General features: G+C 36.5%; 1 protein-coding gene across 2 annotated transcripts in view; it reads left to right on the top strand.

The window, feature by feature from the left end:
- The window catches only part of LOC106090816 (uncharacterized), a 240,974-nt gene that overhangs the window by 194,487 nt on the left and 27,715 nt on the right, over positions 1–18,772 (top strand). For both annotated transcript variants that reach the window (XM_059368382.1, XM_013257135.2), the window contains one exon: positions 13,477–13,755. In XM_059368382.1, the coding sequence (XP_059224365.1) occupies positions 13,698–13,755 (58 nt within the window). In that variant the 5' untranslated portion in view covers positions 13,477–13,697. The remainder of the gene's footprint in view (positions 1–13,476; positions 13,756–18,772) is intronic.

An 18,772-nucleotide genomic window follows, 5' to 3' on the forward strand; every position in this document is an offset into this window, starting at 1 on the left:
TTGGCAGATATATCCAATTATAAACCGATCTGAACCCTATTAAGGTCGAATATCGTGAGGCTCAGAAAAACTGTTTCAAATTCCAGCGAAATCGGGTAATACATAAAGCTTTTATTAGCTTCTGACCCCTGATCGGTCTATATGGCAGCTATATCTAAATATAGTCCGATCTGTTACATATTTGGGTAGGATGTTGGGAGGCTTAAAAGTGCGCACTATTCTAAATTTCAGCGAATTCGGGTAAAAAATAAAGCTTTTATGGCCTTCAGACCCTTTATCGGGAGATCGGTCTATATGGAAGCTATATCTAAATATAGTCCGATCTGTAACATATTTGGGCCGGATGTAGGGAGGCCTTAACCTACTTACTGTTTCAAATTTCAGCGAAATCGGTTAAAAAATAAAGCTTTTATGGCCTTCAGACCCTTTATCGGGAGATCGGTCTATATGACAGCTATATCTAAATATAGTCCAATCTGTAACATATATGGGTAGGATATTGGGAGGCTTAAAACTGCGCACTATTCTAAATTTCAGCGAATTCGGTTAAAAAATAAAGCTTTTATGGCCTTCGGACCCTTTATTGGGAGATCGGCGTATATGGCAGGTATATCTAAATATAGTCCGATCTGTAACATATTTGGGCCGGATGTATGGAGGCCTTAACCTACTTACTGTTTCAAATTTCAGCGAAATCGGTTAAAAAATAAAGCTTTTATGGCCTTCAGACCCTTTATCGGGAGATCGGCGTATATGGCAGATATATCTAAATAAAGTCCGATCTGAACCACATTTCTGTCAGATGTGGGGAGGCTTAAAATAACACACTGTTTCAAATTTCATCGAATTCGGATAAAAAATAAAGCTTTTATGGCCTTCAGACCCTTTATCGGGAGATCGGCGTATATGGCAGGTATATCTAAATCTAGTCCAATCTGTAACATATTTGGGTAGGATTTTGGGAGGCTTAAAACTGCGCACTGTACTAAATTTCAGCGAATTCGTTAAAAAAAATAAAGCTTTTATGGGCTTCAGACTCTTTATCGGGAGATCGGTCTATATGGCAGCTATATCTAAATATAGTCCGATATGAACCATATTTATGTGGATTGTCAAAAGGCTAAAAATAACACACTGTTTCAAATTTTAGCGAAATCGGTTAAAAAATAAAGCTTTTATGGCCTTCGGACCCTTTATCGGGAGATCGGTCTATATGGCAGCTATATCTAAATATAATCTGATCTGAACAATATTTCGGTTAGTTGTCGGGAAGCCTTAAACTACTCACTGTTTTAAATTTCAGCAAAATCGGATGAAAAATAAAGTTTTTATGGGCATAAGACCCTTTATCGGGAGATCGGTCTATATAGCAGCTATATCCAAATATGGTTCGATTTGGCCCATTCAAGAACTTAACCAGCGTGCTTCAAAAAGACGTATGTGTGCCAAATTTCAACTCAATGTCTCAATTTTTGAAGGCTCTAGAGTGATTATAACAGACGGATAACGGACACACGGATAAGGGACATACGGATAACGGACAGACGGATAACGGACATACACTCGGTCATCGTTAAATCGTCTTAGAATTTTACGACGATCCGAAATATATACACTTTTGATATTTCAAAATGTTGCATATGGAATGACTAAATGAATATATCCCCCAATCCTACGGTGGTGGTCATAAGAACGGTCACAATAAACATGAAATTATCAATCAAAACTTAAATATCGCATTTAAACCACTATCACTTATTTTTTGTTTAAGTTGACATGAGGATTTTTTTCAACGATTGATTGTCATAACACAAAAACATTTCTGCCATAGATAAAGATTTGCATTGGCATTCGTCATGGCTGTTATGCCGGTTTTAAGCGAAATAAAAATCACTTTTTTTTTTTCAATATGCGATTCGCATGTTTTGCACTATTTTTCTTCTTGTTTCGTCAAAACTCGAAATCTATTAGAATTTTGTTTCAATCATTTGTGATTTTATTTCTTTTCCTGCCATGAATTATTCCGAATAGTAAATCGCAGTGTTTGATTTAATGGTCTTCTATGCGGATTGTTTTTTACGGAGTGGTTTGCACGCCTTATTAGATTCATTAAAATTTTGCAAAAACAAGTTTCCAGCAGAACGTGATGAGTTTTTTCATCATTTTCAAAATCAAATTTTTAGAATGGGTGAAAGTGCTCACATAAAAAAGACAAAAAAAATCGGCTTAAATACCTGGCGGTATGAGAAAGGCAAACATTGAGATAGTTATGACAAAAAAAAACATCTATCTATTCCCTCATTAAAGTGGGATGTTTTTTTGGGAGAATTTGGAAAAAGCTGTTTTTTATTAGTCATTGTGAGTGGGATTTTTGACAAAAATCAAAATTCCAAGTAAAGCAATAAAAATGTTTCCGTTTCCGGTAACAAAACAAAACACACAATGAATGAAATTGAATAGTTATACAAATTTTGTAGAAAAATTTGGCAACACATCTAAAAAACATTGTGTAAAACTTTATTCTGAAATATATTTATACCCTTCACCATAGGATGGGGGACCAAAATATGGTTCAGATTGGACTATATTTTGATATAGCTGCCGATCTCCCGATAAAGTGTTTAAAGCCCCTAAACGCTTTGTTTATTACCCGATTTCGCTAAAATTTGAAACAGAGAATACGTTTAAGCCTCCCGACATCCTGCCTAAATATTGTACAGATCGGACTATATTAAGATATAGCTGTCAAATAGACCGATCTGCCGATAAAGGGTCTGAAGCCCATAAAAGCTTTATTTCTTATCCGATTTCGCTGAAATTTGAAACAGTTAGTAGTTTTAAGCCTCCCGATATCCTACCCAAATATGGATTACATCGGACTATATTTAGATATAGGTGCCATATAGACCTATCTCCCGAAAAAGGGTCTAAAGCCCATAAAAAGCTTTATTTATTACCGGATTTCGCTGAAATTTGAAACAGTGAGTAGTTTAAGGCTTCCTGACATATGACCCAAATATGGTTCAGATCGGACTATATTTAGATATAGCTGCCATATAGACCGATCTCCCGAAAAAGGGTCTAAAGCCTATAAAAAGCCTTATTTATTACCGGATTTCGCTGAAATTTGAAACATTGGATTATTTTGAGCATTCAGATATCCGACCTTAATATGGTTCTGATCGGACTATATTTAGGTATAGCTGCCATATAGACCGATCTCCCGAAAAAGGGTCTAAAGCCCATAAAAAGCTTTATTTATTACCAGATTTCGCTGAAATTTGAAACATTGGATTATTTTGAGCATTCTGATATCCGACCTTAATATGGTTCTGATCGGACTATATTTAGGTATAGCTGCCATATAGACCGATCTCCCGAAAAAGGGTCTAAAGCCCATAAAAAGCTTTATTTATTACCAGATTTCGCTGAAATTTGAAACATTGAGTAGTTTTAAGCCTCCCGATATCCTACCCAAATATGGATTACATCGGACTATATTTAGATATAGCTGCCATATAGACCGATCTCCCGAAAAAGGGTCTAAAGCCCATAAAAGCATTATTTATTACCGGATTTCGCTGAAATTTGAAACATTGAGTAGTTTTAAGCCTCCCAACACCCGTCCTAAATAAGGTTCAGATCGGACTATATTTGCATATAGCTGCCATATAGACCGATCTCCCGAAAAAGGGTCTAAAGCCCATAAAAGCATTATTTATTACCGGATTTCGCTGAAATTTGAAACAGTGAGTAGTTTAAGGCTTCCTGACATCTGACCCAAATATGGTTCAGATCGGACTATATTAAGATATAGCTGCCATATAGACCGATCTTCCAGTTTAGGGTCTGAAGTCCACAAAAGCTTTATTTATTACCCGATTTTGCTAAAATTTTAAACCGCGAGTTTTTCTTAGCCTCCCGACATCCGCCCCAAATATGTTTCAGATCGAACTATATTTAGATATAGCTGTCACATAAACCGATTTTCCGTTAAGGGGGCTGGAAGCCATAAAATCTGCATTTATTACCCAATTTCGCAGAAATTTGACTCAAATATGGTAAAGATCGGACTGTATCTAGATATAGCTGTCATATAGACCGTTGCGCCGGTAAAGGGTCTGAAAATCATAAAAACTGTTTTTTGTTACCCGATTTTGTTGATATTTAAAATAGTTATTTAAAGCCTAGATCGGTCCGGATTTGGTTATATTTCAATTATTTTGGACTCAAGAAGTCATATCGGGATATCAGTACTTAGGGGGCCCATATCACCATATTGACGGATTAGGATAAAACATGGCACTGATGTTGTAAGTCATAAGATAGGTTTTAGGATCAATTATCAACCAAAATAGGTTAAAATTTAAGATTCTAAGGGCTGAAGAAATCAAATCCAAGGATCGGTTTATATGGGGACTATATCTGTTTATAAACCGATTCGGTTCATGCTTGGCATGGATGTTTGAAGTCATAACACTAGTCTTTGTTTCAAATTTCAGCCAAATTGGATGATAACTGAGTCTTCTAATGGCTCAAGAATTCTAGTCAGGCGATCGGTTTTTATGGGAGCTATATCTGTTTATAGGTCGATTCGGATCATACTTGGCATAGATGTTAAAATTCATAACTTAAACCTAAACTTCACAATTTGGAAGAATTCTCACCAAATCGGATGAAAACTGAGGCTCCTAAGGGCTCAAGAAGTCTATTCTGGAAATCGAACCAGCCGAACTTAGCACGCTTTTACTTGTTCAATATATGTTCCATCCTTTTTGGCATATTTTCAAATCTTTAGCCATTTGGTTGTCACACGACTTCGTGGAATTCGAACCTTCACTTACCGAACCATTTTTGGCATATGGCACCATTTTTGGGCATAACGATGAGTGGCAGGATACACTAACATTTTGTTAACTTTGAGGTGCTTGAGTTCGCCAGCAATAGCCATTTGTGATTTTCCAGCGAAATATAAAGCAATCATGCAATTACGCTTAAACCCCATCACGAATGAGTTTCTTTTTAGAAAAAAACTCTTTAGCAAATACTTTTAGTGTCTTGCTAAGAATATAATGGGCTGTCCATAAAACAAATGTCATGTAGCTGCTATTTCCAGTTTAATAGATATGTGTGAACATTTCACATCAGCTACCTGGGCGCCCCGTGGAATTCTAGCCTTCACTTACCATACCATTTTAGGCATATGGCACCATTTTTGGGCATAACGATGAGTTGTACGATACACTAACATTTTGTTAACTTTCAGGTGCTTCAGTTCGCCAGCAATAGCCATTGGTGATTTTCCAGCGAAATATAAAGCAATCATGCAATTACGCTTAAACCCCATCACGAATGAGTTTCTTTTTAGAAAAAAAAAAAACTCGTAAGCAAATACTTTTAGCGCCTTGCTAAGAATATGATGGGCTGTCCATAAAACAAATGTCATGTAGCTGCTATTTCCAGTTTAATAGATATACTGTGTGAACATTTCGCATCAGCTACCTGGGCGTCCCGGTAGCCGAGTTGGTAGCTTGTTGGGATTACCAGTGCAGGGGTCGCGGGTTCGATTCCTGCCAAAAGCCTTGTTCTGTCCCTACTGTGGTATCACAATGGACCTTACATTGTCTAAGTGAGTCTGTAAAGGACTATCAGTCTTACCTACCACCCTCACTTACCCTGTATAGAAAAGAAAACCAAACTTTTTTCTTTGTCTCCACAGTATATCAAACATTTAAGCCTCTGTTATCTTACAGTTAGTGACATATTTAACAGTGGTCATATTTAACAGCCAATTATCTAGGAGAAAATTATCTTAGGGAAACCTGCCGTACAAAAATAAACCATTATCAAAGAAGACTAGCCTCATAAATGAGTCAATGAAACTTGGCAATAAATCAACATTGCAATCGAATTACTTGAATTTTTATCAATCTTATGGTCAATAACATTGAGGTTACTTTTTAATTAAAGGCTCTAATCGGTAATAAAGTCAATAATATTTTCTACTGCGATTTGCGATTTTTTCGCAATAAATTTTGCTATTAGCCCTGTCATAGAGTGTTGAGCAAAAGAAATAAACAGAAATCACTCCGCATAGATTTCATTGGACGAGATTTTATGGCTTCCCTTGACTAGCCCCTTTTCTATGGTTGCTAATCAAGGCGAACGTACAGGTTACGTTGTTGTTTTATCTATTCATCAGTAGGTCTATCATCACTGCAAACATTGTCATCGGGCTTTATCGTTCATCCCCATCAACCTCTGAGTTATGCATATTTCCTATGTTAATTTTTCGGTTTTTTTTTAACGTTTTCATATGAAATGCTATAATTATCGCGAGAATATAAACTAAAGCATTTAATTTAATTAATGGCCCTTTTATTTAAATTTTCCTCATTTGCACACTGCAAAATTAATATTTAAGATGTGAGGGTAGCTTTTATGATGTCCAACCCGACCAACACTTTGCGCGAGTTCGTCGAGTACCGGTTTTGAGGTGAGCGGAGGTAATAAAATAAAACAACACCTCACATTTTCGCTCCATAAAAACGAATTTTGTTATCAAAACAACACATTCGAAAGATTTAGTGGAACACTCGAAATAACATCTCATTATACAATATGAGTTGGCTTTGGTTGAAAATTAAGTTTGTGTCCATAATATTTGGGAAACGACACATGTGGAAGGGTTTTGAAAAAAAAGAAGCAGAAAAAATAAGTCAATATATGTTTGGGATTTTAAGGGAAATTTAAATGAAATTAGACAACTACATAAAACTTTCTTAAACACGGACAGTCGTTATAAACGAGTAGTAAAAATTCCTACACGAAATTCTACAAAATTTTCCATGAACATTCCATTAAGGAACAGGGGATACTTCTCTCATATCAATAAATGCAGTTCGATCAATGTTTAAGCTCGATGATAAGCTCAATGCCGAATCCGAACGACTTGCCCCATAGCGACACCACTTGGTAGAGAAGTTTTAACATGGCAGGATACCTCCCAAATGTAGCCAGCATTAGTTTAACCACCATAGCAATTAACCACCGCTGATCATTTTTCTGATATTCGCGCCGGGATTTGAACCCAGGCGCTTGGCGTCATAGGCGGACATGCAAACCTCCAAGCCACTGTGGCCTCCTTGAAATTCAAGTTTCGACTGATGACCATTGCTACAATTAGACTCCATTTCTTCCTCTCTCTCTCTCTCTCTCCCTCTCTCTCTCACTATTTGCTCTCTTAGAACATGTATGAAACTAACACTGACAAACACTTCCTCCTCTCTCACAAAACTGAAACACCCCTCCAAACATTTGGAAGTGACTTTCTCACTCCCTCCCAGAATAGTCACTTTTTAGGTCCTTTTGTATGATAGTTTGTAGAGATTTCAAAATTTACAACAACAAAATACATTACTGTCGGAATTCTATCATTCATGTTTCGCTAATTAGTTTCTCAAAATCAACTGTTATTGGTACAAATTTAAAAATAGATTCTTTGTTGTTGTTTTGGATACTACCTTAAAAAACCTCACACAAGAGAATGTATGTTTACTTAGGCTTCTGTAATGAAAAAAGGCCGGTAGCACAGAGGGATAGCATACGCCTCACAATCGTAAGGTTGGCTGTTCAAATCCCAGTCAGGGAAAATCATTGCAAATAAAATCTTCGACTTTAAACTCGATTTGAAAAAGACATAAATTAGAAAGAGAAATAAAAATAAGGCTCACTCTAACTGGTAAAAAAAACATCAGGCCAAAAAAAAAAATATTTATTTTTATTAATGACGTTGATAATCGAATTTTAAACTTTTTTTAGTCCCTATTTAGTCACTCATGGGTATATATCGCCAAGTGGCACGTTTTCTCCCGTACCGAGACACTAATTAGTGTAAAAAATGATATCGCCTGAGATTGTTTTCAACTTCCTTGAGTGCAGATTTAGTAACTCGCACGATAGAAAATGTTTGGAGGGACAGCACCCATATCTATATCAACGACTCTTATACGAAATCTCTAAGGCCACCCACACTAAAACACCATCTCCACACACATTTTTTTGGCACAACGTTCATGTATTAGTGTATGTATGTACGCATGTATATCTGTGGCTAAAGCTTCATGTTAAATGATAAGCTTTCCTCAATATAGAATTTAACTATGCAAGTCTAACACTTCAACCCATTTTCATTTAATATACACGTCATGACAACATCATACCACCCACCATTCTATGCTCTGTGCACTCACTCTCTTACTCACACATCCAAATATTATAATCCCAGCAAACCAAATGTGTGATGTCTGAAAAATCTGAACAAATTCTGAAGTATTCTTCTTCGTTCCGAATTCTGTTCGTTCTGAGAGAATTCTGACCGCCTTTTCGTATGGGGTTTTTTTAATTTTTCTTCCGACAGTTCAGAAGGAATTATGAACATTTTCTGCACTGTTTGTCGGAAGAAATTTTTGTTCCGGTAGTTCGGAAAGAATTCTGAATGGCTTCTGACCGTCTTTTTGTATGGTTTGTTTTTAAATTCGGAAGGGTGTCTGAAGGAAGAATGTCTGAAGAAAGGATGTCTGAAGGAAGAATGTCTGAAGGTAGGATGTCTGAAGGAAGGATGCTTGAAGGAAGGATGTCTGAAGGAAGGATGTCTGAAGGAAGAATGCCTGAAGGATGGATGTCTGAAGGAATTCGGAAGGATGTCTGAGGGAATTTTTGTTCCGACAGTTCTAAAAGAATTCTGACAACCTCTGAACGTCTCGTCGAATATTTCTTTTTAATTTTTCTTTCGACAGTTCTGAAGGAATTCCGAACAAAGTCTTTGATTTTGTTGATTTCGTTGTTGTATATTTTTGAGAATATATGAATTGAATTTAATGCCCAAAAAAATGCAGAAGAAAAGACAGATTTTGTTGTTGTGTCTTCATTTGGTTAGGTTAGGTTGAAAAAGTGTGCGCATATTAATCCACCCCATGCCGCTATGGACATACATCTGGTTGGTTCGGATCCTTACCCCTTATAACATCGCCTTATTAGTGGACAGGTCAGCTCCCTCTGTTATAGGTTATTAACGCCGGTCATCCATAGGAGTGGCGATAAGATGCCCCCTGAGGCGTGTAGACTTTTGGAGTAAATGCAAGTCCTAGGAACGCTTTGAAAATAGTCACCAGATTGGGCGCTATAGATAGTCGACCTTCTTCGGTAGTAACGCCGAAGCTTGAAGCATTACTCTCGACTACAGGTGCCAATGCACCCAGAAGGGCGGACAACATGCCACGATCCATTATCATCACCGCAGCTGTTAGATCTTTGGAGTCCATTTTGAGCCCATTCCTGAAAGACTTGAAAATTTGTAAGTAATAGGTAGTACCTATTCCGAGATACGGATATTTTTCTCTGCCCAACGAGTACATATTTTTATTTGTTTGCCATTATGTGTGTCAATGAAAAAATTAAATTCAGTTTGTTGTTCGATCTCTGTTTGGTTATTGATTGATCTCTGCTTGTTTGTTGATTGATCTCTGTTTGGTTGTTGATTGATCTCTTTCGGAAGATACATTCGATTTCAATACGAAATTACTTCAGAAATCTTTACGAAGTTTCGGAAGGTACGGCCGATTTCAATACAAAATTGCTTCCGAAATCGATATGAATTCTTTACGAAATTTCGGAAGATACGTCCGATTTCAATGTGAAAATACTTCAGAAATTGTTCAGAATTCTTTACAAAGTTTCGGAACGAACACCCGATTTTAATACGAAATTACTTCCGAAATCGTTCAGAATTCTTTACAAAGTTTCGGAACGAACATCCGATTTTAATACGAAATCACTTCCGAAATCGTTCAGAATTCTTTACAAAGTTTCGGAAGGAACAACCGATTTCATTACGAAATTACTTCTGAAATCGTTCAGAATTCTTTACGAACTTTCGGAAGATACGTCCGATTTCAATACGAAATTACTTCAGAAATAGTTCAGAATTCTTTACGAAGTTTCTGGAAGAAATTTCCCTTTCCGAATTTCTCAAGATTTTTTCTTTAGATTCCGTTCTGAAAATGGAACGAATTCGTCCCGATTTCTCTCGGAAACTTCGACGTTTCGTTCCGAAATCATGTCAACCACTACATAAAACGTTCATAAAGGTTTCCTTGTGTTCCGGATACGAACAGATTTCGTTACGATTTCGTAACAATTGGTTTGCTGGGATGTAGTAGCCTCTCTCTGTCTCTCAATTAAATGTTGATTTGATAGGATGTATTGAATTCTCTCTCACTCTCATTTTTTCACTTCATCTCAGATTTTCTACTACACATAACGGATTTCTCATAAAATGTATGCACATCAATAACTCATATAATATGAGTTGTTGTTTGAATTACATTGCAAGACAATGGGTTGCATTAAATCTGTCGACAGCAGTACCAAATTAGTTAAGAATTGAAGGATTAATGGGTATAGTCGCCATATAAACTGATCTCTCAATAGAAATTATTGATTCTTATATTACACGTCGCACTGTGGGAGAAAATCGAAAAAAATTGCAACAACACCTGAAATGGTTCGGTGAGTGAAGGCTCGATCGAATTCGACGAAGTCCACGCTGTAATGGCAATCATACAAAGAAGTCAAATAGGGCGATCGGTTTTTATGACAGCTATATCAAGTTATAGACCGATTTGGACCGTACTTGGCAGAGTTGTCGGAAGTCATAAAAGAACACCGCATGGAAAATTTCAGGGGCTCAAGAAGTCAAATCGGGAGATCGGTTTATATGGGAGCTATATCAGGTTAAAGACCGATTTGGACCGTACTTGGCACAGTTGTTGGCAGTTATAACAAAACATATAAGGACTTCAGAAGTCAAATCAGGAGATCGGTTTATATGGAAGCTTTATCAGGTTATAGACCGATTTGGACCTTACTTGGCACAAAACATATAAGGACTTCAGCTTTATCAGAACTTCGAGAAAATCAAGAATATATATACTTTATGGGGCCTTAGACGAATATTTCGAGGTGTTATAAACGGAATGACTAGATTAGTATACCCCCATCCTATATAAAAAGGCATTAAGGACTATGAATATCCATCACCATGGATAAATTAATCCTCCTCTCTTATAACAACTCCGAATGGAGCTGGTCTGAATCGTATTTGATTCATGCCCCGAGAACTCTTATACAAGTCAAAGTTTCAGCGAAATCGGCAACAAATCCTGTTTTTTGCGGGATTAAGAACCTACATTGGAAGATCGGTCTATGTGGCAGCTATATATATATATAATCTGATCTGGACCATATGCAGGCCGGATGACGGGAGGCTTAATCACTGTGTCACAGTGTCAAATTCCAACGAAATGGGGTTATAAATGCACCTTATATGGGCTTAATCAGCAGATCGGTCTATATGACCGATCCGAACCATATTTGAGTTGGATATTGGGAAGCTTTAATCAACTCCCTATCTCAAATTGCAACGAACTCGGATAATAATTGCAGCCATATGGACTTAAGACCCTAAATCAGCAGATCGATAGATCTAAATATATATTCCGAACTGAACCATATTTAAGTCGGATGTCCGGAAGCTTAAAACAAGTCACTGTTTCAAATTCCGCAATTCTCATCCGATTTGGCTGAAATTTTACAAAATATTTTGTGCCCCAAAAAGAAATAATATTTTATTGAAAATAATGAATATAACTTGCGTTATGTTCCATAAAACAATAAATCCAATAATATATGCAGATATTTTGCACTTGTGGGATGAAGAATGTGTTCCCATATGACCAAGTTCGTGCCTTTGCCTAAGTCATGAAGAAACTGTCTTTGTGAAGAAGTTGGTTAGCTTGGGGCAGCTTTACATTCACAAAAAAACTACTGGAGGGGGGAAGTGGTTGGAGCGGATATTGTTTTTTGCTGTCTTCTTCAGTTTTTCTTTCCACAAGTATGAAATTTTGGAATATATATGGCAGTGTCTTCCAAATTACATAGTTGACCCACCATAATAAAATAAGCAATCCCACACTAAATGTATCCTTTAAGATACATTGCACCTATAGAGGGCGCAATTTTCATCCGATTAGACTAACATTTTGTACAATGATCTCACTCACTGACTTTATAAACCTTGGTTTTATTTGGTTTATGCATTGATATTGCTCCAATATGAATCGATCTCGTGATTTTTACTTCTCATTTTTGTTTTAAATAAAGGTATCGATACTATCGATATTTATTATTAAAACTATCGAAAATATAGAATGTTGCGATTATCAATAGTTTGCCAGCTCTAGTTCTGTTACGAGTCCCAGTAACCGTGCCAAGTAAAGTCCAACTAGGTCAATGACATGATATAGCTCCCATATAACCGACCTCCCGATAAGTTTTCTATGGATCCAACAAGTGTGCTCTTCGACCAAGTTTATATGCGTAAATTTGTAATACAATCGATAGTGGTGAGTTCCCAAGTTTCAGTCCGGCCGAACCTTAAACATTTCAATATTTCGTACATAATACACGATGTGTTCAAATTTCAGAGTTGACACATTTGACATATGATATAGCTCCCATATAAACCTCGACCTCGCGATAAGTTTTCTATGGGTCCAAGAAGCTTCAATTTTTAACCGATTGTACAAATGTGCCCTTCGACCAAGTTCATATGTGTAAATTTTTAATACAATCGATAGTGGTGAGTTCCCAAGTTTCAGTCCGGCCGAACTTTAAACATTTCAACTTGTTCACATTAAATATTTCGTACATATCACACGATGTGTTCAACTTTCAGAGTTGCCACATTGGAAAATTCATCTGAATAAACATCGTCTAACAACACCTTAAGCAAACTATGCATGAGTAATCTCTGGTGAACAACAACAGTTTTATGTATCATTGAGGAATAAATGAAATTCAAGAGAGACTAAACTTTCTATTAGTTGCTCCTCCCCATAAATGAATATTTTGTCCAAGCTCTGTTAATCGAATCATGAGAGCAGTGCAAAGGAGAGCAGGGGTGAGTTTCACTCGCACAACGGTTTAATTGAGTGACGGCAACAACTATAGAGTCTATAGTTATTGTTGTTGCCGTTACTCTGCAATTCAAATAAACCATTCTCAGCAGTGAACGAAGCCGAGACTCTACGTCGGCAATGGCATTTCGTCGGCTGTGCCAATTCAAAACGGCGGCTGTATAAATTAGCATTTTTGGATGATTTATCGTTCAATTTTGTTGTTCCAAAAATATTCGAAGAAAGAAGAAGAGGTAAAGAGTCAGACTTGGATTCGTTCACTGATGCTGAGTGTGAAACGCATTGCTCGATATTTTTAGATTACAAGGCCACATATGTGAAGGAGGTGATTTAAAATTTATGGGTATAGGTCTAGCTCGTCTCCTTCGTCTAATTATCAACATATTTTTAAGCCACTATATTTTTAGCTAAAATTTCTCTACTGTCTGCTCTTTTTCAGATTTTTTCAAGGCATTTCCTTAAGTCAACTGCTTTTACACCTATTATGAAGAAATGTTTGGAAACACGGCTTTTATAAAAACGCAATTCTATTTGAGAAGCTCAGATTAACAAAGTGTTTACACCGAATTTTTTTACAAATAAAAAATATCGCAAAAAAACCAAAGCCCAATTTTTGGAAAAAGTCCATCTCTAATATAAGCAGCATATAATACCAGAACTATGGATAACTCCTATTTGAAGTTAACAAGTGCCAAAAGATTTGTCATAGAGGATTCAAGTAAGTAACTTTTTTTTTCAAATATATTTTTTCAATATATGGATGGGTTATTCATAAAAAAAATTCGTGATAACTAACTAAATTTATCAGGGATATAAACCTCCTTTTAACCAATATGGTTTTCTCATACACTATTAAGGTAATTTAAAAGATATGACAACATTACGCAAAAACAATTGAAGAGTAAAGTTTGCAACGTTCTGCTGAAGGTTTTTATGCCCACCACCATAGGATGAGGGTATACTAATCTAGTCATTTCGTTTGTAACACCTCGAAATATTCATCTAAGACCCCTCGAAATATTCATCTAAGACCCCATGCTCGTCTCGACGCTCTGAGTCGATCTAGCCATGTCCGTTCGTCCGTCTGTCGAAATCACGATAGCAGTCGATCGCGTAATGCTAGCCGCTTGAAATTTTGCACAGATACTTAGTATCGCTGTAGGTCGTTGCGAATTGCAAATGGGTCATATTGGGATATAGCTGCAATATAAACCGATCTCCCGATTTGACTTCTTGAGCCTGGAAGCCGCAATTTTTGCTCGATTTGGCAGAAATCTGGCATGTAATGTTCTGTTATGACTTCGAACAACTGTGCCGAACACGGTCCATAACTTGATACAGCTTTCATAAAAACCGATCTTGCGATTCGACTTCTTGAGCCACTGGAAGACGCAATTTTCATCCGATTTGGCTGAAATTTTGAACATTACGTTCCGCTAATACTTGCAACAAGTACGTCCCGAATCGGTCTACAACTTGATATAGCTCCCATATTAACCGATTTCCCACTTTGACTTTTTGAGCCCTTACAAGCCGCAATTTTCATCCGATTTGGCTGAAATTTTGAACATTATGTTCCGCTAACACTTGCAACAACTGTACCAAGTACGGTCCGAATCGGTCTATAACCAGATATATTGGTTGTCCAAAAAGTAATTGCGGATTTTTCATAATGTCGGCGTTGACAAATTTTTTCACAGCTTGTGACTCTATAATTGCATTCTTTCTTCTGTCAGTTATCAGCTGTTACTTTCAGCTTTCTTTAGAAAAAAAGTGTAAAAAAGTATATTTGATTAAAGTTCATTCTAATTTTTATTAAAAATGCATTTACTTTCTTTTAAAAAATCCGCAATTACTTTTTGAGCAACCCAATAACTCCCATATTAACCGATTTCCCGGTTTGACTTCTTGAGTCCTTACAAACCTCAATTTTTGTGCGATTTGGTTGAAATTTTGCATGCGGTGTTCTGTTATGACTTCCAATGGTAAATACGGTCCGAATCAGTCTGTAACCTGATACAGCTTTCATTAAAACCGGTCTCGCGATTCGACTTATTGAGCCACTGGAAGCCGCAATTTTCATCTGATTTGGCTGAAATTTTGAACATTATGTTCCGCTAATACTTGCAACAACTGTGCCAAGTACAGTCCGAATCGGTATATATTAACCGATTTCCCAATTTGATTTTTGAGCCCTTACAAGCCGCAATTTTTGTCCGATTTGGCTGAAATTTTGCATGCGGTGTTCTGTTACGACTTCCAATGGTAAATACGGTCCAAATCGGTCGATAACCTGATATAGCTCCCATATAAAGCGGCTCTCAATCATCCCTGTTCGGTACCTAGAACAAAATATCCGATAATTTGCTGATTTTTTAAATTGGAGTGCCGAAAATGCCGATATTATTCTTCAAACTAATCTGGCAACCCTGACTAGCAGTCATAACGTAATGCTCTCTCAGCAATATGCCCATATAAATCAATTGTTGTTGGGATCACAATAACTTGGCGATTTTTCACTAACACAATCACAGATGTCATTACATGTACAGCCCAGTTACAAACATTTTTTATAATTATGGGAAAGTGTTCTTCTCCGCGATGAATAAAACAATTTTCTGGAAGATTTTTTCGCAATTATTCTTTCGTATTAGTCTCGAAACTCTCTTCTGTGATATCATTGAAAAATCCATTGCGTGAGCGGAAGTTTCAGCAACTCTTCGCGACGATTCTGTTACAAACGATTGTGTAATAATCGTCCGTAAGAGTCGTGAAACACTCTTCTGGGTTATGATTGAAAAATCCGACTCTTCGCGACGATTATTGCGCAACCCATTGCATTATAATCGTCCGTAAGAGTCGTAAATCAATCTTCTGGGTTATTATTGGACAATCCATTGAGTGGCGGAAGTTTTAGCAACTCTTAGCGATGATTATTGCGCAACGCATTACGTTATACTCGTCTGTAGAACTCGTTGAAACAATCTTCTAGATTATCATTGGGCAATCCATTCCGTTTGCGAAAGTTTTAACAACTCTTCGCGATTATAATCCTCCAGAAGATTTGTTTTTGTAAATCGCCTGAGTTTACTTTTCGCGATTGTTTTTATTTTCATGCTTGGTGCATTTAGGTCTTGTATTGATTTATGTTATTTGATGTTTTGTTTTGGGTGCACATCTTCCACAAAACCAAAAATAATTCTCACTTGCCTTATATGGCGATTGGTACTTATATGACGAATAATACAACATTTTTTGAGTTTTTTCATTATTTTTACATTTTTGATGAACAACAAAACTCTTCTAAGCGAATAACGCGCAACCCTTTTAGAACATTATTTAATAAATATTCCAAAACACTTATTTGTTACTCGTCCAGGATAGTAATGGGTATAGAGTAGAGTATTTTATAAATCTTTCAAAACACTAATTTCTTACTGGCCCACATGATTCTTGAGAGATTCTAAGATCTTCTTTTCACCTACTCTTTAGTAACTCATGTGGAAGATTCGCAGAACATTCTTTCAGTAGATTCGTCTTGAAGACACAATTCCTCACGACGTAACCTTTATCTAGAAGATTCGCAGAAGATTATCTGGCGATAAAAAAATGTTTGCAGGGGCCCCTACAAAAATTTTTGAAGAGTGTTCGTCTCCGCGATGAACAAATCAATCTTCTGGAAGGTTTTAACGCAATTATTCTTCCGTATTAGTCGCGAATTACTCTTCTACGATATCATTGGACAATCCATTGAATGTTTGCAGGCGCCCCTAAAAAAATTTTTCATAATTTTTGAAGTGTGTTCGTCTCCGCGATGAACAAATCAATCTTCTGGAAGTTTTTAACGCAATTATTCTTCCGTATTAGTCGCGAATTACTCTTCTACGATATCATTGGACAATCCATTGAATGTTTGCAGGGGCCTCTACAAACATTTTTCATAATTTTTGAATAGTGTTCGTCTCCGCGATGAACAAATCAATCTTCTGGAAGATTTTAACGCAATTATTCTTCCGTATTAGTCGCGAATTACTCTTCTACGGAAGAAGTTTTAGCATATCTTTACGGAAGAAGTTTTAGCATATCTTTGTACCGAAGTTTTAGCATATCTTTGCGACGATTCTCTTACAACCCATTGAGTTATAATCGTCCGTATTGACTTGGGAAACACTCTTCTACGTTATCATTGGGCAATGAAATGCGTGTGCGAAAGTTTTAGCAGCTCTTACAAACATTTTTCATAATTTTGAAAGAGTGTTCGTCTCCGCGATGAATAAATCAATCTTCTGGAAGGTTTTAACGCAATTATTCTTCCGTATTAGTCGCGAATTACTCTTCTACGGAAGAAGTTTTAGCATATCTTTACGGAAGAAGTTTTAGCATATCTTTACGGAAGAAGTTTTAGCATATCTTTGCGAAGATTCTCTTACAACCCATTGAGTTATAATCGTTCGTATTGACTTGGGAAACACTCTTCTACGTTATCATTGGGCAATGAAATGCGTGTGCGAAAGTTTTAGCGGCTCTTACAAACATTTTTCATAATTTTGAAGGAGTGTTCGTCTCCGCGATGAATAAATCAATCTTCTGGAAGGTTTTAACGCAATTATTCTTCCGTATTAGTCGCGAATTACTCTTCTACGGAAGAAGTTTTAGCATATCTTTACGGAACAAGTTTTAGCATATCTTTACGGAAGAAGTTTTAGCATATCTTTGTACGGAAACGATTCTCTTACAGCCCATTGCGTTATAATCGTCCGTATTGACTTGGGAAACACTCTTCTACGTTATAATTGGGCAATAAAATGCGTGTGCGAAAGTTTTAGCAGCTCTTCGTGATTCGAGGAAGTTGGTTTAGCGTTCAAAAATGTTTGCAGGGGCGTCTGTGTTAAAGTTTGGTAACAGGTTTAGTAAATTTTTATTTTGTTTTAGTTTAAGTAAACTTTTATTTTGTTTGTATTTCTAAGATTTTTTTGTTTATTTTTCTAACATCCCCAAGAAATTACATTTCGATTACTACATATAATTTTTGTTGTGATTAAATTCTCAGGAGGCCATCGATCTGTACAACAAAATTTCGCTTAGCCCTTTAGTTTATACATATGGCGATGATGATTTAAGCCCTTTAAATAGTTCATCAAATAATTCAGTAAGCCATAGGTTTATCAGTGCTCGACCATTAATAATATAAATTTTCATGAATCATTTGATTATATTTATTATACAATATTTTTTTTACTTTCAATTATAAGCTACGTAATCCCCAGTTTATTATTGTTAGCCAAATAAATCACAAGCGCAACTAAATGATTATTTATTAGCTCATAAATGTCATTTTCTAAAATTTTTCAATTAAAACAAGTGTGAATTTCCACACATTTTCCCATACATGTCTAATGTTTTGTTTGCACACAATAAACCTCTACATTATTATGCACTACAGTGATACAGGGTATTATAACTTAGTACATTTGTTTGTAACATTTAGAAGGAAGCAAGCTAGACCCATTGATAAGTATAGCGGTCGACTGAAAAGAACACTTTCTGATTCAGTATGGCCGTATTGTCTGTCTGTTTTTCCATCTGTATGTTAATTTGGGAACAAGGGTAGAAATTTTCATCCGACCATCTTTAAATTTGGCACAGGTATTTTTTAGGAGCTGTAGACGATTCTCCCGTCGTGAGGAATTGTGTCCTCAAGACCACTCTTCTGGAAGAGTGTTACGCGAATCTTC

Source organism: Stomoxys calcitrans, chromosome 4 (genome assembly GCF_963082655.1).
Source record: "Stomoxys calcitrans chromosome 4, idStoCalc2.1, whole genome shotgun sequence".
NCBI classification, from domain to species: Eukaryota; Metazoa; Arthropoda; class Insecta; order Diptera; family Muscidae; genus Stomoxys; species Stomoxys calcitrans.